The 19012-nt window shown below is 54.2% G+C and overlaps 7 protein-coding genes and 1 non-coding gene across 8 annotated transcripts; all 8 read left to right on the top strand.

The window, feature by feature from the left end:
- The first annotated feature begins 327 nt into the window (after window positions 1–327).
- BDY24DRAFT_t15 lies at window positions 328–472 on the top strand. Its single transcript has one exon. It is a non-coding gene; the product is annotated as a tRNA-Ser (tRNA).
- A 1843-nt stretch (window positions 473–2315) lies between these two features.
- Window positions 2316–3702, top strand: BDY24DRAFT_377994 (cupin domain-containing protein). The gene is made up of 10 exons (XM_076638853.1): window positions 2316–2443; window positions 2567–2590; window positions 2685–2769; window positions 2887–2949; window positions 3023–3097; window positions 3180–3211; window positions 3277–3290; window positions 3360–3387; window positions 3455–3493; window positions 3587–3702. Exons 1-10 carry the CDS (start codon window positions 2324–2326, stop codon window positions 3659–3661), a joined length of 555 nt encoding a protein of 184 aa, XP_076499874.1. The 5' UTR covers window positions 2316–2323; the 3' UTR covers window positions 3662–3702.
- Window positions 3703–4193: 491 nt separating this feature from the next.
- BDY24DRAFT_377992 (uncharacterized protein) lies at window positions 4194–5951 on the top strand. The gene is made up of 4 exons (XM_076638852.1): window positions 4194–4542; window positions 4700–4878; window positions 5045–5240; window positions 5325–5951. The coding sequence occupies exons 1-4, from the start codon at window positions 4315–4317 to the stop codon at window positions 5661–5663; spliced, it is 942 nt and encodes a 313-aa protein (XP_076499873.1). The 5' UTR covers window positions 4194–4314; the 3' UTR covers window positions 5664–5951.
- A 96-nt stretch (window positions 5952–6047) lies between these two features.
- COQ11 (ubiquinone biosynthesis protein COQ11) lies at window positions 6048–7695 on the top strand. Its single transcript, XM_076644104.1, has 6 exons — window positions 6048–6126; window positions 6207–6261; window positions 6325–6382; window positions 6519–6792; window positions 6869–7129; window positions 7232–7695. The coding sequence occupies exons 1-6, from the start codon at window positions 6078–6080 to the stop codon at window positions 7570–7572; spliced, it is 1038 nt and encodes a 345-aa protein (XP_076499872.1). The 5' UTR covers window positions 6048–6077; the 3' UTR covers window positions 7573–7695.
- Window positions 7646–10278, top strand: BDY24DRAFT_433048 (uncharacterized protein). Its single transcript, XM_076644103.1, has 7 exons — window positions 7646–8323; window positions 8397–8819; window positions 8893–9197; window positions 9303–9503; window positions 9587–9664; window positions 9742–9888; window positions 10012–10278. Exons 1-7 carry the CDS (start codon window positions 8017–8019, stop codon window positions 10165–10167), a joined length of 1617 nt encoding a protein of 538 aa, XP_076499871.1. The 5' UTR covers window positions 7646–8016; the 3' UTR covers window positions 10168–10278.
- A 279-nt stretch (window positions 10279–10557) lies between these two features.
- On the top strand, window positions 10558–12001 carry BDY24DRAFT_201707 (uncharacterized protein). The gene is made up of 3 exons (XM_076636467.1): window positions 10558–10983; window positions 11061–11772; window positions 11862–12001. Exons 1-2 carry the CDS (start codon window positions 10693–10695, stop codon window positions 11715–11717), a joined length of 948 nt encoding a protein of 315 aa, XP_076499870.1. The 5' UTR covers window positions 10558–10692; the 3' UTR covers window positions 11718–11772; window positions 11862–12001.
- A 196-nt stretch (window positions 12002–12197) lies between these two features.
- On the top strand, window positions 12198–14829 carry CCT7 (chaperonin-containing T-complex subunit CCT7). Its single transcript, XM_076638851.1, has 8 exons — window positions 12198–12289; window positions 12355–12507; window positions 12894–13127; window positions 13244–13296; window positions 13374–13548; window positions 13704–13868; window positions 13938–14393; window positions 14477–14829. The coding sequence occupies exons 1-8, from the start codon at window positions 12266–12268 to the stop codon at window positions 14789–14791; spliced, it is 1575 nt and encodes a 524-aa protein (XP_076499869.1). The 5' UTR covers window positions 12198–12265; the 3' UTR covers window positions 14792–14829.
- A 2424-nt stretch (window positions 14830–17253) lies between these two features.
- BDY24DRAFT_428296 (HECT-type E3 ubiquitin-protein ligase) lies at window positions 17254–18987 on the top strand (the record flags this gene model as incomplete). The annotated part of the gene is made up of 10 exons (XM_076644059.1): window positions 17254–17384; window positions 17498–17588; window positions 17658–17710; window positions 17778–17936; window positions 18001–18144; window positions 18223–18343; window positions 18416–18475; window positions 18557–18631; window positions 18700–18792; window positions 18871–18987. The coding sequence occupies exons 1-10, from the start codon at window positions 17299–17301 to the stop codon at window positions 18985–18987; spliced, it is 999 nt and encodes a 332-aa protein (XP_076499868.1). The 5' UTR covers window positions 17254–17298.
- Between the last annotated feature and the right edge of the window lie 25 nt (window positions 18988–19012).

The following is a 19012-nucleotide window of genomic DNA, read 5'->3' as shown; positions in this document are numbered from 1 at the left end:
GACGTTTCAATCTTGAGGAAGAAGAACAGTCAGGGAAAGTAGGTCGTCTCGATTGAAAGAAGGAGCACGGCGTCGACTGGGAATGGAACGAGCGATACCCGTCAGTTCTTTCTTCCTCGAGCCTTTCATCACTCTGTGCCGAAGGAAGAGGAGTACGGCTACTTGCTCAAGAACCAAACCAAGAAAACGAGAAGGGACGAACCACCAGCGACTCCCGAAGCGACGCTTCTCCTTCTCTCCCGTCCCTCAACTCGCCTGTGCCTCCCATGCTGCTCGCTTTTTCTCAGCAGCCAATCTATACAGGTACCGGTGAACCTCTGTCATCCAGCTGAATTAACCAAGTGGTCTACGGTGTTTGATTAGAACCACAGGTTGCTCTTCAGGACACAGAGCCTTCTTCTCTGTCTCTCGAGCGTTCCCAAAAACTATCACATCCTCTTTGAGGGCACAGGTTCGAATCCTGTATTCAGCTTTTGCTGCGCCGCGCAGCTGCAGCTGCTTACAGGTTCATCTTTTGTGAAAACGAACGAGAGTTTTTGGTCGGCGGGGGGGGGGGGACGCGTCGTGTTTCGACTCTTACCGCCGCCCACACGCCTCTCCCGGTCATTCCGAGACCACGAGCGTGTAGCTGAGCTCCTTGCGATATCCCTCGACCCCTCAAGTGACGCGTTTGAAATGGTAACGGGCGAGGAAAGTACAGAAGAAGATGACAAAGGGCGGCGCGTTTTTAGTCTCCCCGCTGTTTCCCTTGTCTCACCTCCATCCTCGAAGCCGATCCCCCATGGCTAGGGCGACGCGAGAATTGCAGAGCTATTATCTTGTGGATCAAGAACAACGTCGCTGGAGTTGCGTCGTGAGATCCGTCAAGTTCCGAAGATTTTGAGACGCGTTGGTCGAGTCGGAAAAACAGAGCGGGGTTGTTTTGTTCGACCTCCCCTCCTCTTCCCTGACTCTCTGAGCCCCAGTATCCTCGCAGGCCGCAAGGGAAGGCAGAGAATGCTCAGAGTAGTGCATGTGTCTCCAAATAACTACTAGAGAGCTTCTAGAAGTCGAGAACGGAAAGAGTCGAACAGGCGCGTCGTGTCTTTCGCTCTTACGTCCTCTCTGGCCCCCTTTCTCTTGCTAAAACGATCGCTAACCTCTCCGGATTACTCGATGTGAGCCCCTGAAACTTTTGACAAGTCATCTGATGCGTCTTCATCGCCGAGAGGACCAAAATCGGCCTCCAGAAAGACGCGTCGCGACCAGTCTCTTTGCCCTTCCTTTCCCTCTCCCTCGACCGCAAAAAAACATTTAGAATTGAGACTTTTGTTATCCCTGTTCGGTTCTATACCCATGTCGCTGCCTCGGATCATATGTCGTTTTGTCCACTCTCAACTTTGCAATGAATCTCAACCTTCTCCTTGCAATCCTTTCCTTGACTTCGAAACGTGGAAGCTCTCGAGTCGACCTTCCTCGAGCTCACCCCCCAACACCGTCCATCTCTCCCAAAAGCATCTACAGCAGTTCCTTTTTGACTCGTAAAAAGACAAAAGAGGAATGAGAGTTTGTAGGCGGGGACGCGTCGTCGACTCTTACCGCCGCCCACACGCCTCTCCCGGTCATTCCGAGACCACGAGCGTGTAGCTGACCTCCTTGCGATGTCCCTCGACCCCTCAAGCGACGCGTTTGGTTCAGGAACGGGCGAGGAAAGTACAGAAGACGACGACAAAGGGCGGGCGCGTCTTTTGGTCGTCCCCACTCTTTCCCCCGTTTCTCAGCCCGTTTCTCCTCGTTCCAAGATCTCGATTGGCGACGCGAGGTGATAGTCAGAGTGTGAACTTGCTAGTCAGTTCGAGGCGGGTTCCCTAACGGTGGTTTACGAAGATCGATCAAGATCCGACGTTTTTGTACGCGTCCAGTCGAGAAGCATCGGCCCCTGCTTTTTCTTCTTTCTCGTCGAGCCTCCGATCTCTCTGAGCCGTCGCGTCGTCAGATAATGGACCAGCCTGCCTTCTGCCATTACCGGGTTTCTCGATGCAGTAGATTATTGGCGAATCTGGAGTACGTAAAGCTGCTCAGCGTTTCATCGAGAAAGAAGAGAGCGCGTCGCTTCTTCTCATTCGTCGAGTGTGCGAGCTTCTGTTTCGCCAACACCTCTGCAAGCATCTCGACAGTGTGAACCCCTCCCCCAACCATAGCTGACCTCCATCCTCCTCTAAGAAAACCTTCCTCTTGCTCGGAAATCAGTAACCGACAGCCTAATGACGCATTTTGCGCAGATCGCCTGCCCCTTCGAGCTCGATTTCAGCCCTTCCTTCTTCTCCCAACCCTCACTCATCGCATGCTCAGAACCCTCACCCGCTCTACTCTTCCTCTTCTCACCTCCAAACGAACTTTCACTATGTCTCTCCCAGCTCTCACCAAAGGAAAGAACTCGACCGAGCCTCCAAAGCACAAGATGGTGAGCTCACCTTTCCTTGCCCTCCACCTCTCCCTCCCCCCCACCCAGATCTCCATCCCTTCTCGTTCTCAGAATGGGATTGACCTCGAACGAAGCTGAACCCTCCGTCCTCTACTTTCTCAGGCCTACTTCCCCAACATGACCCAGGTGAGCAGATGCGAGGGCCGGAAAAACGAAGAGAAAAGCGATGAGAGCTGACTCTCCCTCCTCGCCATCTCTCCTCGTTCTCCTTCTCCTTCAGTCCCTTCCTTCGGAGACCGCAGACTTCCGAACTGTTCTCTGGACTGGACAGTACTCCCAGGTCGTTCTCATGACGATCCCTCCCGGTGAGCCTGTTTCCTACCTGCCTAGAAGAAGAAGAAGCCCGCTGAAGAGATCGCTCTTTCCCTCCGATCTGACGACCTTCTGACGATATTGTTCCCTCTCAAATTTGCTCTTCTCAGGTGGTGACATCGGAGAGGAGACTCACACCGTTGATCAGGCTCTCACCTTCACTTCTGGAGTCGGTACGTCTCACCTTTCCGTTGAAACAGAGTTCGACGACGCATCGCTCATCTCGTTCTCTCTCGCTGTTCTCAGGCAAGGCTACCGTTGGAGGAGAGTCTCAGGACGTCAAGGCTGGAGATCTCGTGGTCGTTCCTGCTGGCACCCTTCGTGAGAGCCTTTTTCGATCCTCGCTCTCGACCTCCGACGACGACGGAGAGCAAACTGACCTGCTCTCTTCCTCTTCTTTCAGATCAATTCGAAAACACCGGCGCTACTCCTCTCGTAAGTACCAACTTGCGCATGTCAAGTATGTGTCCGGATGCTGACGAGCCAACTCTCTTTCACAGATCCTCTACACCATGTGAGCCTTCGGTTCCAGCGACGCGTCAATTCCTCTCCTCCGCTGACCGTCTATCTTCCCTTCTTGCAGCTACTCTCCTGCCGAGCACAACCCGAACGTGAGTCTATCTTCTTCCGTATCCACTCGAGCTTCCATTGACCTCCATCCCTTCCTTCTTCCTTCAGACCGTTCACAAGAACAAGGAGGAGGCCGACAAGCACGAGGTTCGCATCTCTTCTTCTCTTGCCCCTCTCTTCTCTGTTTCCCTCTTTTTCCTCGAGTCTGACCTTCTTCTCTTCTCCTTCCGCTTTACTCAGGACGACGGAACGGACGAAGCTCCCACTTGGGCTCGAAAGAGTGTCGCGGAGAACGAGGCCGCGTCGAAGAAGTAGTAGATCGTCTCTCGACTGAATGAATATGTGTTCGCCCTTTACTCGTTCGTTCGTTATCAACACGCGAGTGACCTCTCCCTTTCGGCTCGAAGTCGGTGCTGACCGTTGAGAGTTGGTTCCCTGCTCGGAGAGGGAAACGAAATCGAAGGACGAATGTTGAACGCGTCGAAGTGATGTCGGAACTTAAAGATTCGAATCGACAACCTCTGCCCTCAGCGTTCTCGCTGTCAGTCCATTACAGCACACCTTCGACACTTCACCCTCTATCAGTCTCAGATAATATGCACCGGCGAGCGATCAAGCAGCTCGATGATCGCCCGAGAAACTGCCGGCGGTCGAAGCCAAAAACTCCGTTCTCCCTTTCTTCGATGCGTCCCCTCCTCTCGCCTGTGAATCTGAACCCGTTTCTCAGTCCATCTATCAGTCTGAGATGCTACAGCCTGCCGAACTCCCTCAGTCGCAGAACCAGAGCGGAAGGATTAAAGAAAGGCGGCAACAGAGAAACGGGTCAGTCTGAAAACAAACCGTGGGGGTCGAGCGGCCGAGGATGGGACCTGGAAATCGAATCGACGACCTCTCTGCCTTTCCCCTTGGTAAGATTCTTCAACCCTCCACCCACCTGCTCCCTTCCCTTTCTTCGTAGAACTCTTTCCATGCTCAGCAGCGGCAGCACCAGCCCCAACTCTCTCCTCCTCAGCAGCACCAGCAACAGTTCAGCCAGTACGAGCTCGTCGGCGCATTCGAGTGCAAAGAGTGGGGGAGGAGGAGGAACGATAGAGCAGGAGAAGAAGTGGAAGCTCGAGGAGGAGAGGGAGCAGTTGGATGGGCTGCTGGAGAGTGCGTTTGGGTACGAGAGTGTAGAGAAGGCTGCTTGGGTAGAGGTGAGTTTCTTTCTTTCTGTCGTCGTTGTTGAGCTCGACTTCGTTCGAACGTGCACAATGAAGAAGGGGAAGGGAGAGATAACCAGCACTCCCTTCCCTTCCCGTCTTTCTCTAGGGCGAAGATAGGAAGCTGACCTTTCTTTCTATACTGTTGCAGTTGGCCGATCAGATCCTGAGCGACGAAAAAGTGACTGCTCAGCAGATAGGGCTCGCCTCGTCGTTCGCTTCTTACAGACGCTTCGCCTCGGACGAGCACAATCTTCTAGGAGGAGGCTGGCAGACTTGGATGGTTCAGCCTAGGAAGGGAGATGGAGGGAAGGAGGTTGTGGAATGCTGGTGAGTTCAATAGCTTCACATTTCGCAAAGTTACGAGAGAAATCGAAGGAGGGAGGGAGGGAAGGGGCTGAAGCGAGAGGAGAGGAGCAGGAGTGTTTGGTTTCTGTTTCGTTGGGAGCTGACTTTCGTACGCTTTTACTTTTCCGTTGGGGTTCTGATGGTACAGCGTCCGATACTCTCAGGACACCATCCATACGTTGTTCTCTCGAGCGAGATACGGGATCAAGGAAGGCGACTACTCGCTCGCGAAGGAGACAGCTCGAAGGTCCCTTCTTGCAGCTCTCGTCAAGGCTGGATATCTTCCTTCCGACCATCTGCGACGAGGATCGAGCAACGCTCACGTTCTCTCTGCTGCTGAGGAGGTGAGCATTCTCCTGCGTTCTCTCGACGAAGCCTGAGAAGCTCCGGGAAAACTGACTCGTCTTCGCGTCTTCTCTTTCGCAAAGGGATCCATCCTCGAACTCCCTCACCTCTCTCCCTCCCTTCAACCCACCGAACTCTCCCTCTCCCCGACCATCCTCCCCAGCCTCTCCTCCCCAGCAGACCTCTCCCTTCTTCCACCACCCTCCTCCTTCGCTCTCCAAGCGGACCCTCCCCTCACTCCCGCCGACTCCCCTCAACTCTCGCCCAAGCAGTTTGGCCTCGGGCTCTTGGGACGAGGAGTACCCTCTGGATTGCAGAAGCTCGATCTTCAGCTTGATCTGGAAGGAAGGGTGTTTCAGGAGGAGGAGGAAGGAATGAGGACTCCAGTGGCGAGGCAGGAACCACTGGCGTTCAGGGTTTGAGGAGGGAGGAGACGCGGTTCGATTCTCTTTGCTTTTGCTTCTTTTCTCTCTTGCTTTTCTCTCTCTCCCTTCTTCTTTTGTTCCTGCTCAAACATAGGCAATCTCATATCTCACATCGCTTAGCACACACCCATACACTTCCATCCCTAGATCTCTCTCTCTCTTCGTTCTCTCGCTCGCCCTTTCTGACGACTTCCAACGCTCTCTTTTTGCCCTTTTCGATCTCTCTTTCTCTCTCTCTCTATGTTGTCCTTCTCGTTCACTTTATCAATAAACCCACGTTCCAATGGCATTTTCTCACGTGAAAGAGAAGAAACGAAGCCCTTCGCGACGGCTCGAAATCGAAAGCGTAAGCTCGATTCCTTCCTTCCTCCCAACCGCTTCCGTCCCTCCTTCCTCTCTCTCTTTCATCCAATGTCGATCTCTCAACGTATCCTAGTAGTAGGAGGCAACGGCTTCCTTGGTTCGTCCTCTTCTTCAACATCTCGATCTGCTCGATTTGTAGCTGAAGTCGAGCTCTCCCTCTCCTTCTCGGTTGTTCAGGTTCAGCCGTCTGTCGAGCTGCCATCTCTCGAGGTTGGGACGTTCATTCGCTCAGGTGAGATTCGATCTCAAGCTGAGCTGTGAGATGTAGAGCTGACCTATCTAACTTGAACTGCAGTACCTCTGGACTCGCTCCGAAAATGCCAGGAGGAGAGACACCAGCTTGGACGGAGAAGGTGAGCTCACCTCTTTCTTTCTTTCCCTCCCTTCCTTCTCTTCGTTCCCTCTCCCTTCTCCCTCCTTTCCCCTTCGTGCAGCTCACTCTTCTCTCCCTCAATCCCTCTCCCAATCCAAATCCCTCTCTTCTTCTAGGTGACCTACCACACCGGCTCCGCCTTCGATCCTTCGACCTTTTCCCATCTCCTCCCTTCTTCAACAGCCGTCGTTCACGCCATGGGAATCCTTCTGGAATCGGACTACAAGTCCCTCACTCGAGAGACGTCTCTGCTGGAACTCGCAGGGAAGCTGGTAGGAGGTGGTCTGGGTGGGAACCCGCTGAAGAAGGCGAGTGGATCAGTTGGAGGAGGAGCGGCGGGAGGAAAGGGAGCTGGCGAGGGCGGGTACGAGAGGATTAACAGGGATTCAGGTGAGTCGTTCGAGTAGTTGTTGCTCTACCAGTGAGCTGGAGCTAATTGGACTGTTCATTGGTGGTGATCGTGCAGCTCTTTCGGTCCTCAAAGCCCTCCTCGAGTCCAAACCCACACCTTCTCCCTCACCCTCTCCCTCTTCAATCTCGTCCTCGCCCGCGTCACCACCAACTCCCTTCGTCTACGTCTCAGCCGAAGACATCTTCCGCCCTTTCGTTCCAGCTCGGTACATCTCTTCCAAGCGGGAAGCAGAGCGTGGGATCCAGCAGTTGATTTCGGAAGGAGCGACGACGCAGCCTCCTTCGCGTCTCGTTGAGAGTTTGGTTGTTCGACCTGGTGAGTTCCCTTGTCCAATAGATCCACGAAACGGCTTCGCGAGAAACCTCTTTTCGAGTCTTCGTTACTGACTCTGATCGTTCTCGCATTGTTCGTCTTTAGGAATCATGACCCACCCGACCCTCCGACCTTTCCTCTCTCTCCTCCCACCCTTCCTCGCCCTCTCCTCCGCGCTCCCTCCCATCGTGCCTTCCCTCCTTCGAGCCCTCCCCTTAGCCCTGCCGCTCAGCTTACTCCGCAAAACCCTCACTTCGTCTTCCTCACCTTCGATGGGCGGGCTGGAAGGAAGTCCGGCGAGCGAGAGCATGGCCAGGTTTTTGGAGACGAGGACGTTGGATGTGGATGATGTTGGGGAGGCGGTTTGCGTTGGGATTGAGAGAGGATTGGGTGGAGTGGTTGGGGTGGAGGGTTTGAGGAGGCTGAGTTCGGGAGGGAGTGCTTAGATTGTGATGGTGATTTATTCGGTTGGAGAGACGCGTTTGGGGAGGGAAAGTGCTGAGGAGAAAGCTGCTGAATAGTTTTCTTCCACACACAGGGCTGAGAGATGTATCTATCTTCTGCCTCGATGTCGAGAGACGACTCTTGGGAGATCCTTTTCAGATCGAAGGAGAAAGAGAGTCAGTCGAAACGAAGACGCGTCGAGACGAGCAAGAAAGGGATCCAAGATCGCTGGTTGAGCGAAGATTCGCTCGAGAAAAAGCCACCAGCGTATACGCATCTCACTTGATTCCCAAACTGTCGTCCGGCAAATCTTCTCGACACTGAAAGGAAGGAGAGTAACCGAAAACCAAACAAGCCTGCGCTCAAGAGGATTTCGTTCGAGCTCGACCTTCCCTTCCCTCCTTCCCTCCCAACTCTCTCTCCTCCTCCCCCTTCCACAAAACAAAATGGCCAAAGCGAACAACAGCAACAGCAACAACAAGCGTAAAGCTGCTTCCTCCAACTCTACCGCTTCTGCAAACAAGAAGGCTTCCAAGCCCAACAGCAAGAAGGTCGAGCAAGTCGTCGAAGCTGAGGTCGAGGACTCGAGCGACTTGATTGGCGGGGTCATCTTCCCTGAAGAGCTCGAATCTACCATCGAGGTCCTGACCGCCCTCTCTCAGAACCCTGAGATGCTCAAGTCCAAGCAGCTCAAAGGGTTCAAGGGAGCCATGTGGGATTGCTGGAGAGCCTTGCAGGAGACGACAGGAACAGGTTAGCCTCGACTTTCTTCCCTCTTCCCTTCCCTCTCTCCCTCACTGAAGCAACCTCCTCCTCTCTTTCTCAGGCTCAAGTCTCACCTCCCGAATCTCCACAACCCTCCAATCCTCCCTCCACCTCGAATCCCTCATCCTCCTCTCCGAGCTCCGTCTCCGCTCCATCACTCCCAAACTAGGCTCCCTCCAGCGCTGGGTTCGAGAATGCGACGCGGCTGCTATTTCGTCCGCTGGAACCAAGAACCGATCGGTCGAGGAGGAGGAGAAGGAGGAGAGCATGGTTTGGGAGGTTCTCGATGCGATCCTGAGAGCGACGACCAAGTTGGGCCAGGCGGGAGCGGAGGCGGCGGAGGGAGTGGTCGAGACGGACGTTGGGAGGGGATTGAAGGGGGTGAGAAAGTGGAGGGAGTGGGACGCTAGAGGACAAGGGGTGGAGGTTGATGTGACTGGAAAGAGGAATTTGTACAAGGAGGCTATGGAGGGAACGCTTGTTTGTGAGTCGTCTCGACTCGAAACCTCGCTCGTCGAAACGAGCTCAACCTTGACCTTCTTTTCCTCTTCTCCCAGCCGAATCCCAAAAAGCCACCTACCTCACCTCCGTCATCCCTCTCGACACCACTCCTGGACCTTCTCGTCGACCTCCCAACCTTTTCCCTGCCATCGTCTACCACGCTGCCACACCCACCGATCTCGCTTTCGCTCCCTCCTCCGGTGCCACTCCCGTTCTTCACCACGTCCCTGGAGTTCCTGGAGCGATGCTCATCACCGATGTGCTCTCAAAAAATGAGTGTATCGACTTGGTCTCGATGTCGGAAAGTGTTGGAATGATCGAGGACAAGCCTGTCGGAGGAAGTGCGGCGGAGTTGAACTCGGTGAGTTTTGGACGCGTTTTTCTTCCTCTTCCTTTCTCGTCGTCTCCTTCCTCAACCCTGCTTCTGACCTCCTCTGTCTCCTATCATTCTTTTTCTTATCTCTAGATTCTCGCCCACAACCTCATCCTCCTCGCTCCTCCTCAACTCATCGATCCTCTCTTCGCTCGAGTCCAGAACCTCCTTCCTTCTCACCTCCCTGTCCCCGCTGGATCCAAGTCCTCTGGAGCCCTCGTCGGAATCAACAGGAGGTTCAGGATCTACAGATACAAGGAGGGAAGTGTCTACAGGCCTCATGTTGATGGAGCTGTAAGTTTGCGTTTCTCTTTCTCTTCAACGACGAACGAGACGCGTCTTCGGAACTGACCTTGATTGATCTGTCGTTCTCGCAGTGGCCTTCTTCGAGCGAGATCGCAGCTTCCGAGGACGGAACTGTTCCCGCTCAATACGTTTACGACTCGGATCCCAAGGTTCGTCGCTCTATCGTTCTCGGTTTCGACGCGTCGAACGAACCTCTCGCTGACTTCCTTCCTTCGTCGTAACGCAGGTCTACTCACGCTTCACCTTCCTCCTCTACTTGAACGACTCCTTCGGATCCGGTCAAACCACCTTCTTCATCCCCGATCCCAACAGAGACGGAGTCATTGATGCTCGACCCGTTCGACCCATTCAAGGAGCCGCTTTGATCTTCCCTGTGAGTCGTCTCATCATCATCCCCCTCTACCTCTCTGTTTCCTCGTTCTCTCGCCTCCAATGTCTTTACTGACCCTGCCCTCTCCTCTCCTTTGATTTCGAATCCGTCGTTCGTTTCCTGCAGCACGGAGCGACCGAAGGCTCCCTCCTGCACGAAGGATCTCCCGTTCACCCTTCTCCCATCGAGGGAGCCAAGTACGTGATCAGGACGGAGGTGCTCTACGAGGTGGATAGGATGGCTAGCGCTGGAGAGGGTGGGGTTGTGGGTGGGTTGGTGTAGATTTGGCGAGGCGAGACGAGATCCAATTCTGTCGTTCGATCTAGCTCCTCCTCAGTCTCGTTTCGTGCGAGAGAAAGAAAGTAAAGAAGCGATAGGATGATAGGATGAAAGGTTGATACATATTTGTGAGAAGAAAACCCTAAGCTTCAACCTCCGCTCCAGCCTCGCCTTGTGCCAGGGAGGGCGTGTAGACGAAGTCGATGGACAGGCAGCGCCAGAGTGCTGGTCGTAACTTTCAGCGACGTCTCAAGATCTTCAGATAGCAAGAGTATCGACAAAGATGTCGAAGAAGGTGTACAGAGGTGGTGCTGTCGGGCAGGGAGGGAAGGGGACGGAGGCGAAGGAACGCCAAAGCTCGTCCTTTCGACGACCTCCTCCTTCGTCCCCAAACGGTGACCACCCCAGAAGCCATCCTTTCAACCTATGCCCCTTCAGATCTCCTTTTCTAGAGCATCTTGACCTTCTTCTCATCAAGACTTGGATTATACTGGAATCAACCTCTCTCATCCCCCAAACTTCGTCGAGATGGCCGCTCCTTCCTCCCTCCCCTCTTCCTCCTCCCTCCTCCTCATCTCACCCTTCGCCGTCGATTCTCTCTCGCTCAACAGCCTCTCCCTCTTGGATCCAGTCTCCTCACCACTTCCTCTTCTTCCTACGGAGCTCAAACAAGAAATCCTCCGCTTCTGCGACCCTGCGACGCTCGTCCAGACCTCCCTCGTCAGCTTGGAGTTCCTCGCGCTCTCCTCTCCCGTCCTGTACTTCGAGGTTTCTTTCAGAAATGTTTCTGATTTGGCGAAGATGTTTACCAAGAGAGATGTGAGCTTTTCTTCTCTACTCTTCTCTTGTCCAGAGCTGACTTCCCTCTCCCTTTCCGTCTTCGCCTCCGTCCAAAGGAACGCTCGCAACCCCGACTCGAACCCTACCTCTCCCTCGGACTCGTCAAACACCTCTCCTACTCATCCGTCTTACCTCCCTCGTCCGGTATGCACAAGAAGTTGAACGCTCTCACCATGGATCGAGTCCCTCCACCCTCCTCCAAATCGTCCACTCGACGCCTCAGCCTCACCTCCCTTCTCCTCAGGATCCAAAAGAGCGGTTTCGCCCTCAGTCCCAAGTCCTTTTACCTTTTCTTCAACCCCCTTCACGTCACCATCGAAGCCCTGCCGTCGAATCGATCTGGTGGAGCAGAGTTCTCTCTTCCGTCCAGCTTCCCCGTCGTGAAGGACGTCCTTCCCCGCTGGACTCGTCTTCGCTCTTTCACCATGCGAGAAGTCACTACCACGCAGCGACTGGCAAACACTTTCTTCAAGCAAGCCGAGTTCGAGGTGATCCACGATCTCTCGCAGCGCTCGTCGGAGGGAAGTTGGAGGAGAGGCTGGGAGCAGGTCTTCGTTGAAGGGATATGGAGAGAAGAATACCGTCAGACGAAGGGTTTGGAGACACTCCAGTGGAAGATGAAGGTGCTGGTTGGAACGGAAGCGGAGAGGATTGAGGTGCTGGATGAGTTGGAAAGGAAGTTCAGGGCTGTCGTCGCAAGGGAGGACTGGTGATGGAAGGACGCGATGAAGAGGTTGATGGAGGATTTCGTGGTCGAGATCAAGTAGAGTAAGTGACTATTTTCAAACTCTTTCTCAAATCACTTCCTTGTGTCGAAGGAAGAGCTGACCTTCTGTCTTTCTTCGCGTCGTCTCCAGCATCGTCTCTCGCACGTTGAGTTCTTGAGTTGGACGACTCCCATCATGAAGTCGAGGGTGAATAGTTCGGATATTAATAGACATGTGCAGGATTTTTCGGCCCCTTAATCTTCGAGCGAAGGGAGACGTGAAGCAGCAGACCGAGGGATGGGAGGGTGAACGCGACGAGCTTCCATCTCGACGCGACTGGTTCTCGTAGAAAAGCAAACCCAGCAAAATTGTCGATCGAAACGAAGGATCCTTGGTCGACCATTCTACTTTCTCTGAACATAACTGAAAACCTGCAACAGAACAGGTAGCACAAACTGTTACTTTTTCTCGTGGAAGCGGACGGAATGAAACTCGAGTTCCTTCGAAGCTCGCTTTCCCTCCTCTCTCTCTCTCACCCACCATCTCTTCCACCCATGCAGTCCAAACTCCCCTACATGGTTAGTCTCGCTCTCAGCATCTTATTCTTCATGGCCTGCTGACTTTGGTTCTTTCACTTTCCCAGCAACCTACGGTTGTCCTTCTTCGAGAGGGAACCGATACTTCTCAAGGAATTCCTCAGCTTCTTTCCAACATCTCGGCCTGCCTCTCGGTAGCTGGAGTCGTCGCTACTACGCTTGGTCCCAGGGGTATGGATAAGCTCATCGTCGATGTCAACGTGAGTCTCGAGTTTCTTTTCGGTTTCGAGGGGAAGGCAGGCAGGCAGGGGAGGAGGGGAGGGGAGGGAAGGAGAGAGGTGCGAGGTGAACGCGAAGGAAGGAGAGGAGACCTCGAGAGAACTAGAGATCTCTGGGACTTGGAAGGAGTTGAATGAGCTCAGCTTGTAGAGATGGTCCATATCTACATGATATCGACCTCGCACTTTGCTCGAGTGGTGCTTGTAGGGAGTCCTTGTGGAAGGGAACGAGCTGGGATCTCTCCTCCTTCCCAAAAAGCACGAGGGACGTGGCCGTCGAGTCCTTCTATCTTTCCCCTCAACTTCTCCTCGCAGCTCTTCCTCTCTCCTCGTACTGACCACTACGTTCTCGCTCTTCCAACCTACAGGGAAACGCTACCATCTCCAACGACGGAGCCACCATCCTCAAGCTCCTCGACATTGTTCACCCAGCAGCAAAGACGCTCGTCGACATCGCTCGAGCTCAGGACGCCGAGGTCGGAGACGGTACCACTTCCGTCGTCCTTCTCGCTGGAGAGATCCTCAGGGAGATCAGGCCTTTCGTCGAGGACGGTGTCGGAGTGTGGGTTATCGAGAAGGGACTCAGGACGGGAGCCAACTTGGTAAGCTCAAAGCTCAACTCCTTCCCTTCTTTCCTTCCTCGCCTTTCCCTCCCTTCTGCTCGAGCTCATCACCTCTGCATCCTACTTCTCCTCCTCTGTGATCTCATCATCATCAGGCTATCAAGAAGATCCAGGAGATTGCCGTTCCCATCGACAAGTCCAACCCTGAGTTCGTCCCTCCTCTCCTGTCTCCTCCAACCCTCCCCCTTCTTCCCTCGCTCACACGTTCTTTTCACGCGTCTACAGAATCTTCAAGAAGCACCTCCACCTCCTCGCCGCCACTTCCATGTCCTCCAAACTCATCCACTCCCAAAAGCCCTTCTTCTCTTCGATGGTCGTCGACGCCGTCCTCTGTCTCGACCAGGAGGATCTCGACGAGAACCTCATTGGAACCAAGAAGGTTCCTGGAGGAGGAATGCAGGTTAGTACACGTCAATTTTTGCATGGTACTCTGTGGAGAGATTTAGGTGATGATTGGTCTGGGTGGGAGGAGGAGGTGGGAAGGGCAGGAGAAGCCAGGAAGGAGATTGAAGCTCGAAGCTGACCTTCGACTTTTTGGTTCGACCCTTCGTTCAGGACTCGCTTCTGATCCGAGGAGTCGCCTTCAAGAAGACGTTCTCGTACGCCGGATTCGAGCAGCAGCCCAAGAGCTTCGTCAACCCTAAGGTCCTCTGCCTGAACGTCGAGCTCGAGTTGAAGGCTGAGAAGGACAACGCTGAGGTTCGAGTGAACGAGGTTTCGGTACGTCTGTCCCTCCCTCCTTCTTCCCTCACCTCGAGCTCACCTCCTTCCCCATCTCGTTTTTCGTAGGAGTACCAAGCCATCGTCGACGCCGAATGGACAATCATCTACAACAAGCTCGAGGCCATCATCGCCACAGGAGCCAAGGTCGTTCTCTCCAAACTCCCCATCGGAGATCTCGCCACCCAGTACTTCGCCGACCGAGATATCTTCTGTGCTGGTCGAGTCGCTCCCGACGATCTTCGACGAGTGGTCCAGGCCGTTGGAGGATCCGTTCAGTCGACGTGTTCCGACATCGAGGAGAAGCACCTCGGACGCTGTGGGAAGTTCGAGGAGAAGCAGATCGGAGGAGAGAGGTTCAACATCTTCCAGGAGTGTCCCGAGGCCAAGACGTGCACGATGATCCTGAGAGGTGGAGCGGATCAGTTCATCGCGGAGGTGGAGAGGAGTTTGCACGACTCGATCATGATCGTCAAGAGGGCCATCAAGAACTCGCACGTCGTCGCTGGAGGAGGAGCTACCGAGGTGAGTTCGACGCTTCGTCTCTTTCCCCTTCCTCGTTCGTCTTCGTCGAGCTGACTCTTTTCCTTTCTCGTCTGTCCGACCAGATGGAAATTTCCGCCTACCTTCGAGCTCACTCGCGGACCATCGAGGGAAAGCAACAACTCATCATCGGAGCCCTCGCCAAAGCGCTCGAGATCATTCCTCGTCAGATCTGCGACAACGCTGGATTCGACGCGACCGACGTTCTCAACAAGCTCAGGATGAGGCACGCGATGGGTGACATTTGGGCTGGAGTGGATATTGAGAGTGAGGGTGTGAAGGATAACATGGAGCAGGTTCGTTCTCGTCCCTTCTTCCCTTCTTCCTCCTCCCGTCTCAGCACCTCCATTATCTTCTTCCATCTCGGCTCGAGACTTTGAACTGACTCTTCGTCCTTCTTCGTTTTCCTTCCTTCGCCCATCAGTTCGTCTGGGAGCCAAGTCTCGTCAAGACGAACGCTCTCAGCTCAGCCGTCGAGGCCGCTTGCTTGATCCTCAGTATCGACGAGACCGTGAGGAACCCTCAGAGCGAGCAGGTTAGTGACCTTCTCTCCTCCTCCCAATTCCCTCTTTCCTTCTTCGCTCGAGTTGAACGGAACGCTGACCTCGACGCGTCCTCCCACTTTCTTTCCTTCCCTTCCCGAACGAAACAGCCTTCCGCTGGACCACCGATGCGAGGAGGAGGAGGAGCTGGACGAGGACGAGGACGTGGCGCGCCTAGGAGATAAGACGTTGAGGAAAAGAAGGAAAACGGGAGAGGGAGGAGGCACGGCTAGTTTTGAGTCGTTGTTGGATCGATACGAGGTCCTTTAGACGATTTCTTTCATTCTGTTGCGAGCGGAAGAGACCAGAGGAGGACAGCTGAGGGGTCGTCATGATACGGAAGGCCAAAGGATTGTCACAGCGGGAGGACAGGAGGAGGGGGACGAAAGAATGCGAGAAGGAGGGGAACGCAAGTGAAGAGGGAGGAAGGGAGAGTAGGGAAGAAGTTGTTTAGTGAAAATGAAGGGTAGACAAAGGTACCTAGCGCGAGAGCGTAAGGAAGAAAATCGACAAGGGAAGAGGGGGAGAGGGAGCATGAGAAGAGGATGGAGAGAAGAAAAACAGAACGAAACGAGAGGGCAAAGCGAAAGCAACAAAGTGGGATTCATGCGTAGTGAGAAGAAGCGAAGAGTGATGCGTAGGATCAAAGAGGAGGTGTGGGACCGAACCGAACCATCTTGAAAGGGACTTGAGAACGAGGTCGAGGAGACGTCGCCGGCGGGAAGAAGGTGAAGGGTGAGATATCGTTCCGTTCGTGGGGTGTCCGAAGAAGATTTCGAGTCAGAGTCGCGTCCTAAGATGGAGGAGCTTCCCGTGGGGTCAAGAAGGGGTTTCGAGGAGGTGTTGGCGGTGAAGAGTGGCTTTGAGGGAAGAGCTCGCGGTCATCTTCCCTCCCTTCCAGCCGTCGTCCGTGCTTTTTTCGACCGCTGTTTCTTGACCATGAGCGTTTATCCTCTCTTAGTTCCACTGACTTCTCTGAGTTGAAGCAAAGGGGAAAAATTGGATCCGCAGAAATTGGGTTGAGAGCTTCCGACGCGATCGCCTCTCAGACTCTCTCTCCCTCCAAGCTCCCACCCGCCTCCTCCTCCCTCCCTCCTTCCTTTGCTTTCCAAATTTTCGAGAGGGAAAGTCACCAACACTCACTCAGCCTGGACGACATGACCAATCTATCGGCCTACCTTGAAAAGACGCCAGAAGAACAACGATTCTACGACTCGAGAGCTTCAAAAGGTCAGCCAGCCAGCCTCCTCTCCTCCTCCCTTTCCTCCCTTCCTTCTTTGCTCTCTTCGTCCCTCCCTTCCACTGCTTCCCCCTTCCTCCTTCCTCTGATAAGCTCTGACTGACAAAATTATGCTCGCTCTTATCCAGGTTCTTACACTCAACGAAAGAACAAGGCTCTCATCCGTCGGATCGCAATCAAGGAGCCGGACCTCCCAGCAACATTCGACAACTGGATTATCGCAGCGTCCCGTCGATTCACCAGGGACGACTGGATCATCGTTTGGAGGGAAGCTGGCTGGGGTGGTGCTCATCCTTATCCTTACCCTGTGAGTACCTTGATCGAACGGCGCAGAGCTGCAGAAGAAAGAGAAGGGAAGAGCTCACCGAGCTGACCTTCGACTCCCCTTCCCTTCCCAGGCCACCATTTACGTTCCTGCCCCTCCCCCTGCCCCCGCTCAGCAACATGCATACATCCCTCAGCCTAACAACCTCTTTGTCGCCCATAACCCTTACAATCCAGCTCCTCAAGTAGCTCAGCAACGTCCCAACCCTTCGCCTCCCGCCGCTCGAGCTCAACCTCCTCCTCCTCAGCCTCAAGCAGGTCCCTCTCGTCCCTCAGTCATCGCTCATCAAGCCCACCACCCTTACGGACGACCTCAGGATCCAGTCGCTGGCCCTTCTCGTCTCGGAGGACACGCTGCTTCACCCGTCGCTCCCAGTCCTCGAGCTCGAGCTCAGCACCCTCTCTTCCGACCTCCTCCGCCCGGCAACGTCTCCTCTCCCAAACCTCTCAAAGCCACCCAATCCCAACGAGATCTGAGGTTCAGGTCCAAACTCGATCGATTCTACGCCCAACCAGCTCTCCAGCGAGACGAGGAAGGTCGATGCAACCTGACTGTGTCGAGAGACGAGTTGCTCCAGGTTCGTGCTTTTCCCTCTCGTTTCCTCGCCGACGACGTCCTCTTATATTCCTAGCCTTACACCTTGGGGGCACGCTCAAGCTACTGCTTGAACACTTTTCGAGGACGCCCTTTCTTTCGAGACCTCGAAGCTGACCTTCCTCCTTTCTCTCGTTCCGACTTTCATCCTTCGCGCACTGGTTATAGAGTGGATACAACGAGGTCATGGCCAAGACTCCTGCTATGCTGAGGAAACTCCTCGTAGTCAAGTTCCACGGCGAAGATGGAGATGACGCTGGAGGTCTGTCGAAGTGAGTCTTCTTTCCTATCCGTTCTCGTCTTGGGTGTCTGGCGGCTTCTTCGCCTCGACGCGTTGTTCATCGATTGCTCATCCTGGTTCTCTTTCGTTCTTCTCGTGCCTTAGGGAGTTCTTCTTCCTCCTCTCTCAGGAGCTCTTCAATCCCGAGTACGGATTGTTTCTCCGAGGAACCGAAGCTTCGAACTACAACCTTCAGGTGAGTCGACGCCTCCCTCCTCTTCGTCCTTCACTCGTTCTTCCAAACCCTGACTTCGTTTCTTTGCAGATCAACGCGGACTCAGGAACGGTGGACCCTGAGCATCATCTCCAGCACTTCAAGTGAGCTACGTTTTCTCTTGCTTCTTCGTCGCCTCTCAGCTTCTGACTCGTTTCCTTCTCCTCGCAGGCTCTTCGGTCGATGCGTCGCTCTCTCGATCTTCCACCATCGCCTCATCGACGTCCAGTTCGCTCCCACCTTCTACCAAGCCATGCTCGGACAGAAGATTACCCTCGGGGATCTCAAGGCTGTTGACGAGCCACTTTGGAAGAGTCTGACGTGGACCTTGTGAGTTCCTCCTTCGTCGTTCGTCTCGGCTCGTGCTGATCTCCTCCTTCCGTCTCTCTTCCAGAAACAACGACATTGAAGGAGTCCTCGACGACGAGACTTTCTCGTACATCGAAGAGAGCATGTTCGGAGAACAGATCGCCATCGACATCGTCCCAGGAGGTTCTCGAATTTCTCTCACCAATGCCAACAAGTCGAGATACGTGGAGTGAGCCCTCCCGTCTTTCTTCGAGTCGCTTCTCGCCGACGTTCGAGCTGACTCTAGTGCTTCGTCGACTCTTTACAGTGCCATGGTCGAACACAAGACGCTCGGAAGGACGAAAGATCAGTTCAAGTCGTTCATGGACGGAATCGACGAGATCGTTCATCGAGACCATTTCACAGTCTTCTCGGCTTCCGAACTCGAGGTCCGTCTTCCCTCGCACATCCTCTCTTTCTTCTCTCGAACTTTTCACTGACGCGTCTGCCCACCTCTTCAGGCGCTCATCTCCGGAAGCTCTCAGCTGGACGTGGCCGATTGGAGGAAGCACACGGAACTCGTTCGTCTCGCTTCCTTTCTTCCTTTCTTTCCTTCCTTTTCGAGCCATCGCTGACCTCAGACCTGCTTTCGCTCTTCGCAGGAGAACTACACTGTACACGATCCTCAGATCAAGTGGCTCTGGACGGTGGTTGAGAACTGGGACGATGCGATGCGAGTGAGTTCGAACGACGTGTCTCTTCGTCGTTTCTCGGACTGACCTCCTTTGGCTTTCTTTCTTCGCAGTCTCGATTCCTCCAGTTCGCTACGGGAGCAGCTCGAATACCTCTCACTGGCTTCCGAGATCTTCGAGGAGGAGGGGAATCTCGTCTCTTCAAGGTATCTTCTTTTCCCTCTCCTCCTCTCCGACGCGTTCGAGATGCTGACTGTTTTCGCTCTCCTTGTCTCGTCCTCCAGGTCACTCGAGTGGGAGCTCCGACCGCTCTCCCCGCCGCTCACTCGTGCTTCAATCGCGTCGATCTCCCTCCGTACACGTCCATGGCGATCCTCGAGCAAAAGCTCACGATGGCGTGAGTCTTCCGTTTCTTCGATCCGTCCT

This window comes from Mrakia frigida, assembly GCF_051309035.1.
Source record: "Mrakia frigida strain ATCC 22029 unplaced genomic scaffold BDY24scaffold_4, whole genome shotgun sequence".
NCBI lineage: Eukaryota > Fungi > Basidiomycota > Tremellomycetes > Cystofilobasidiales > Mrakiaceae > Mrakia > Mrakia frigida.
The sequence above is the reverse complement of the archived record's forward strand: the minus strand, read 5'-3'. Positions and strand labels throughout refer to the sequence as shown.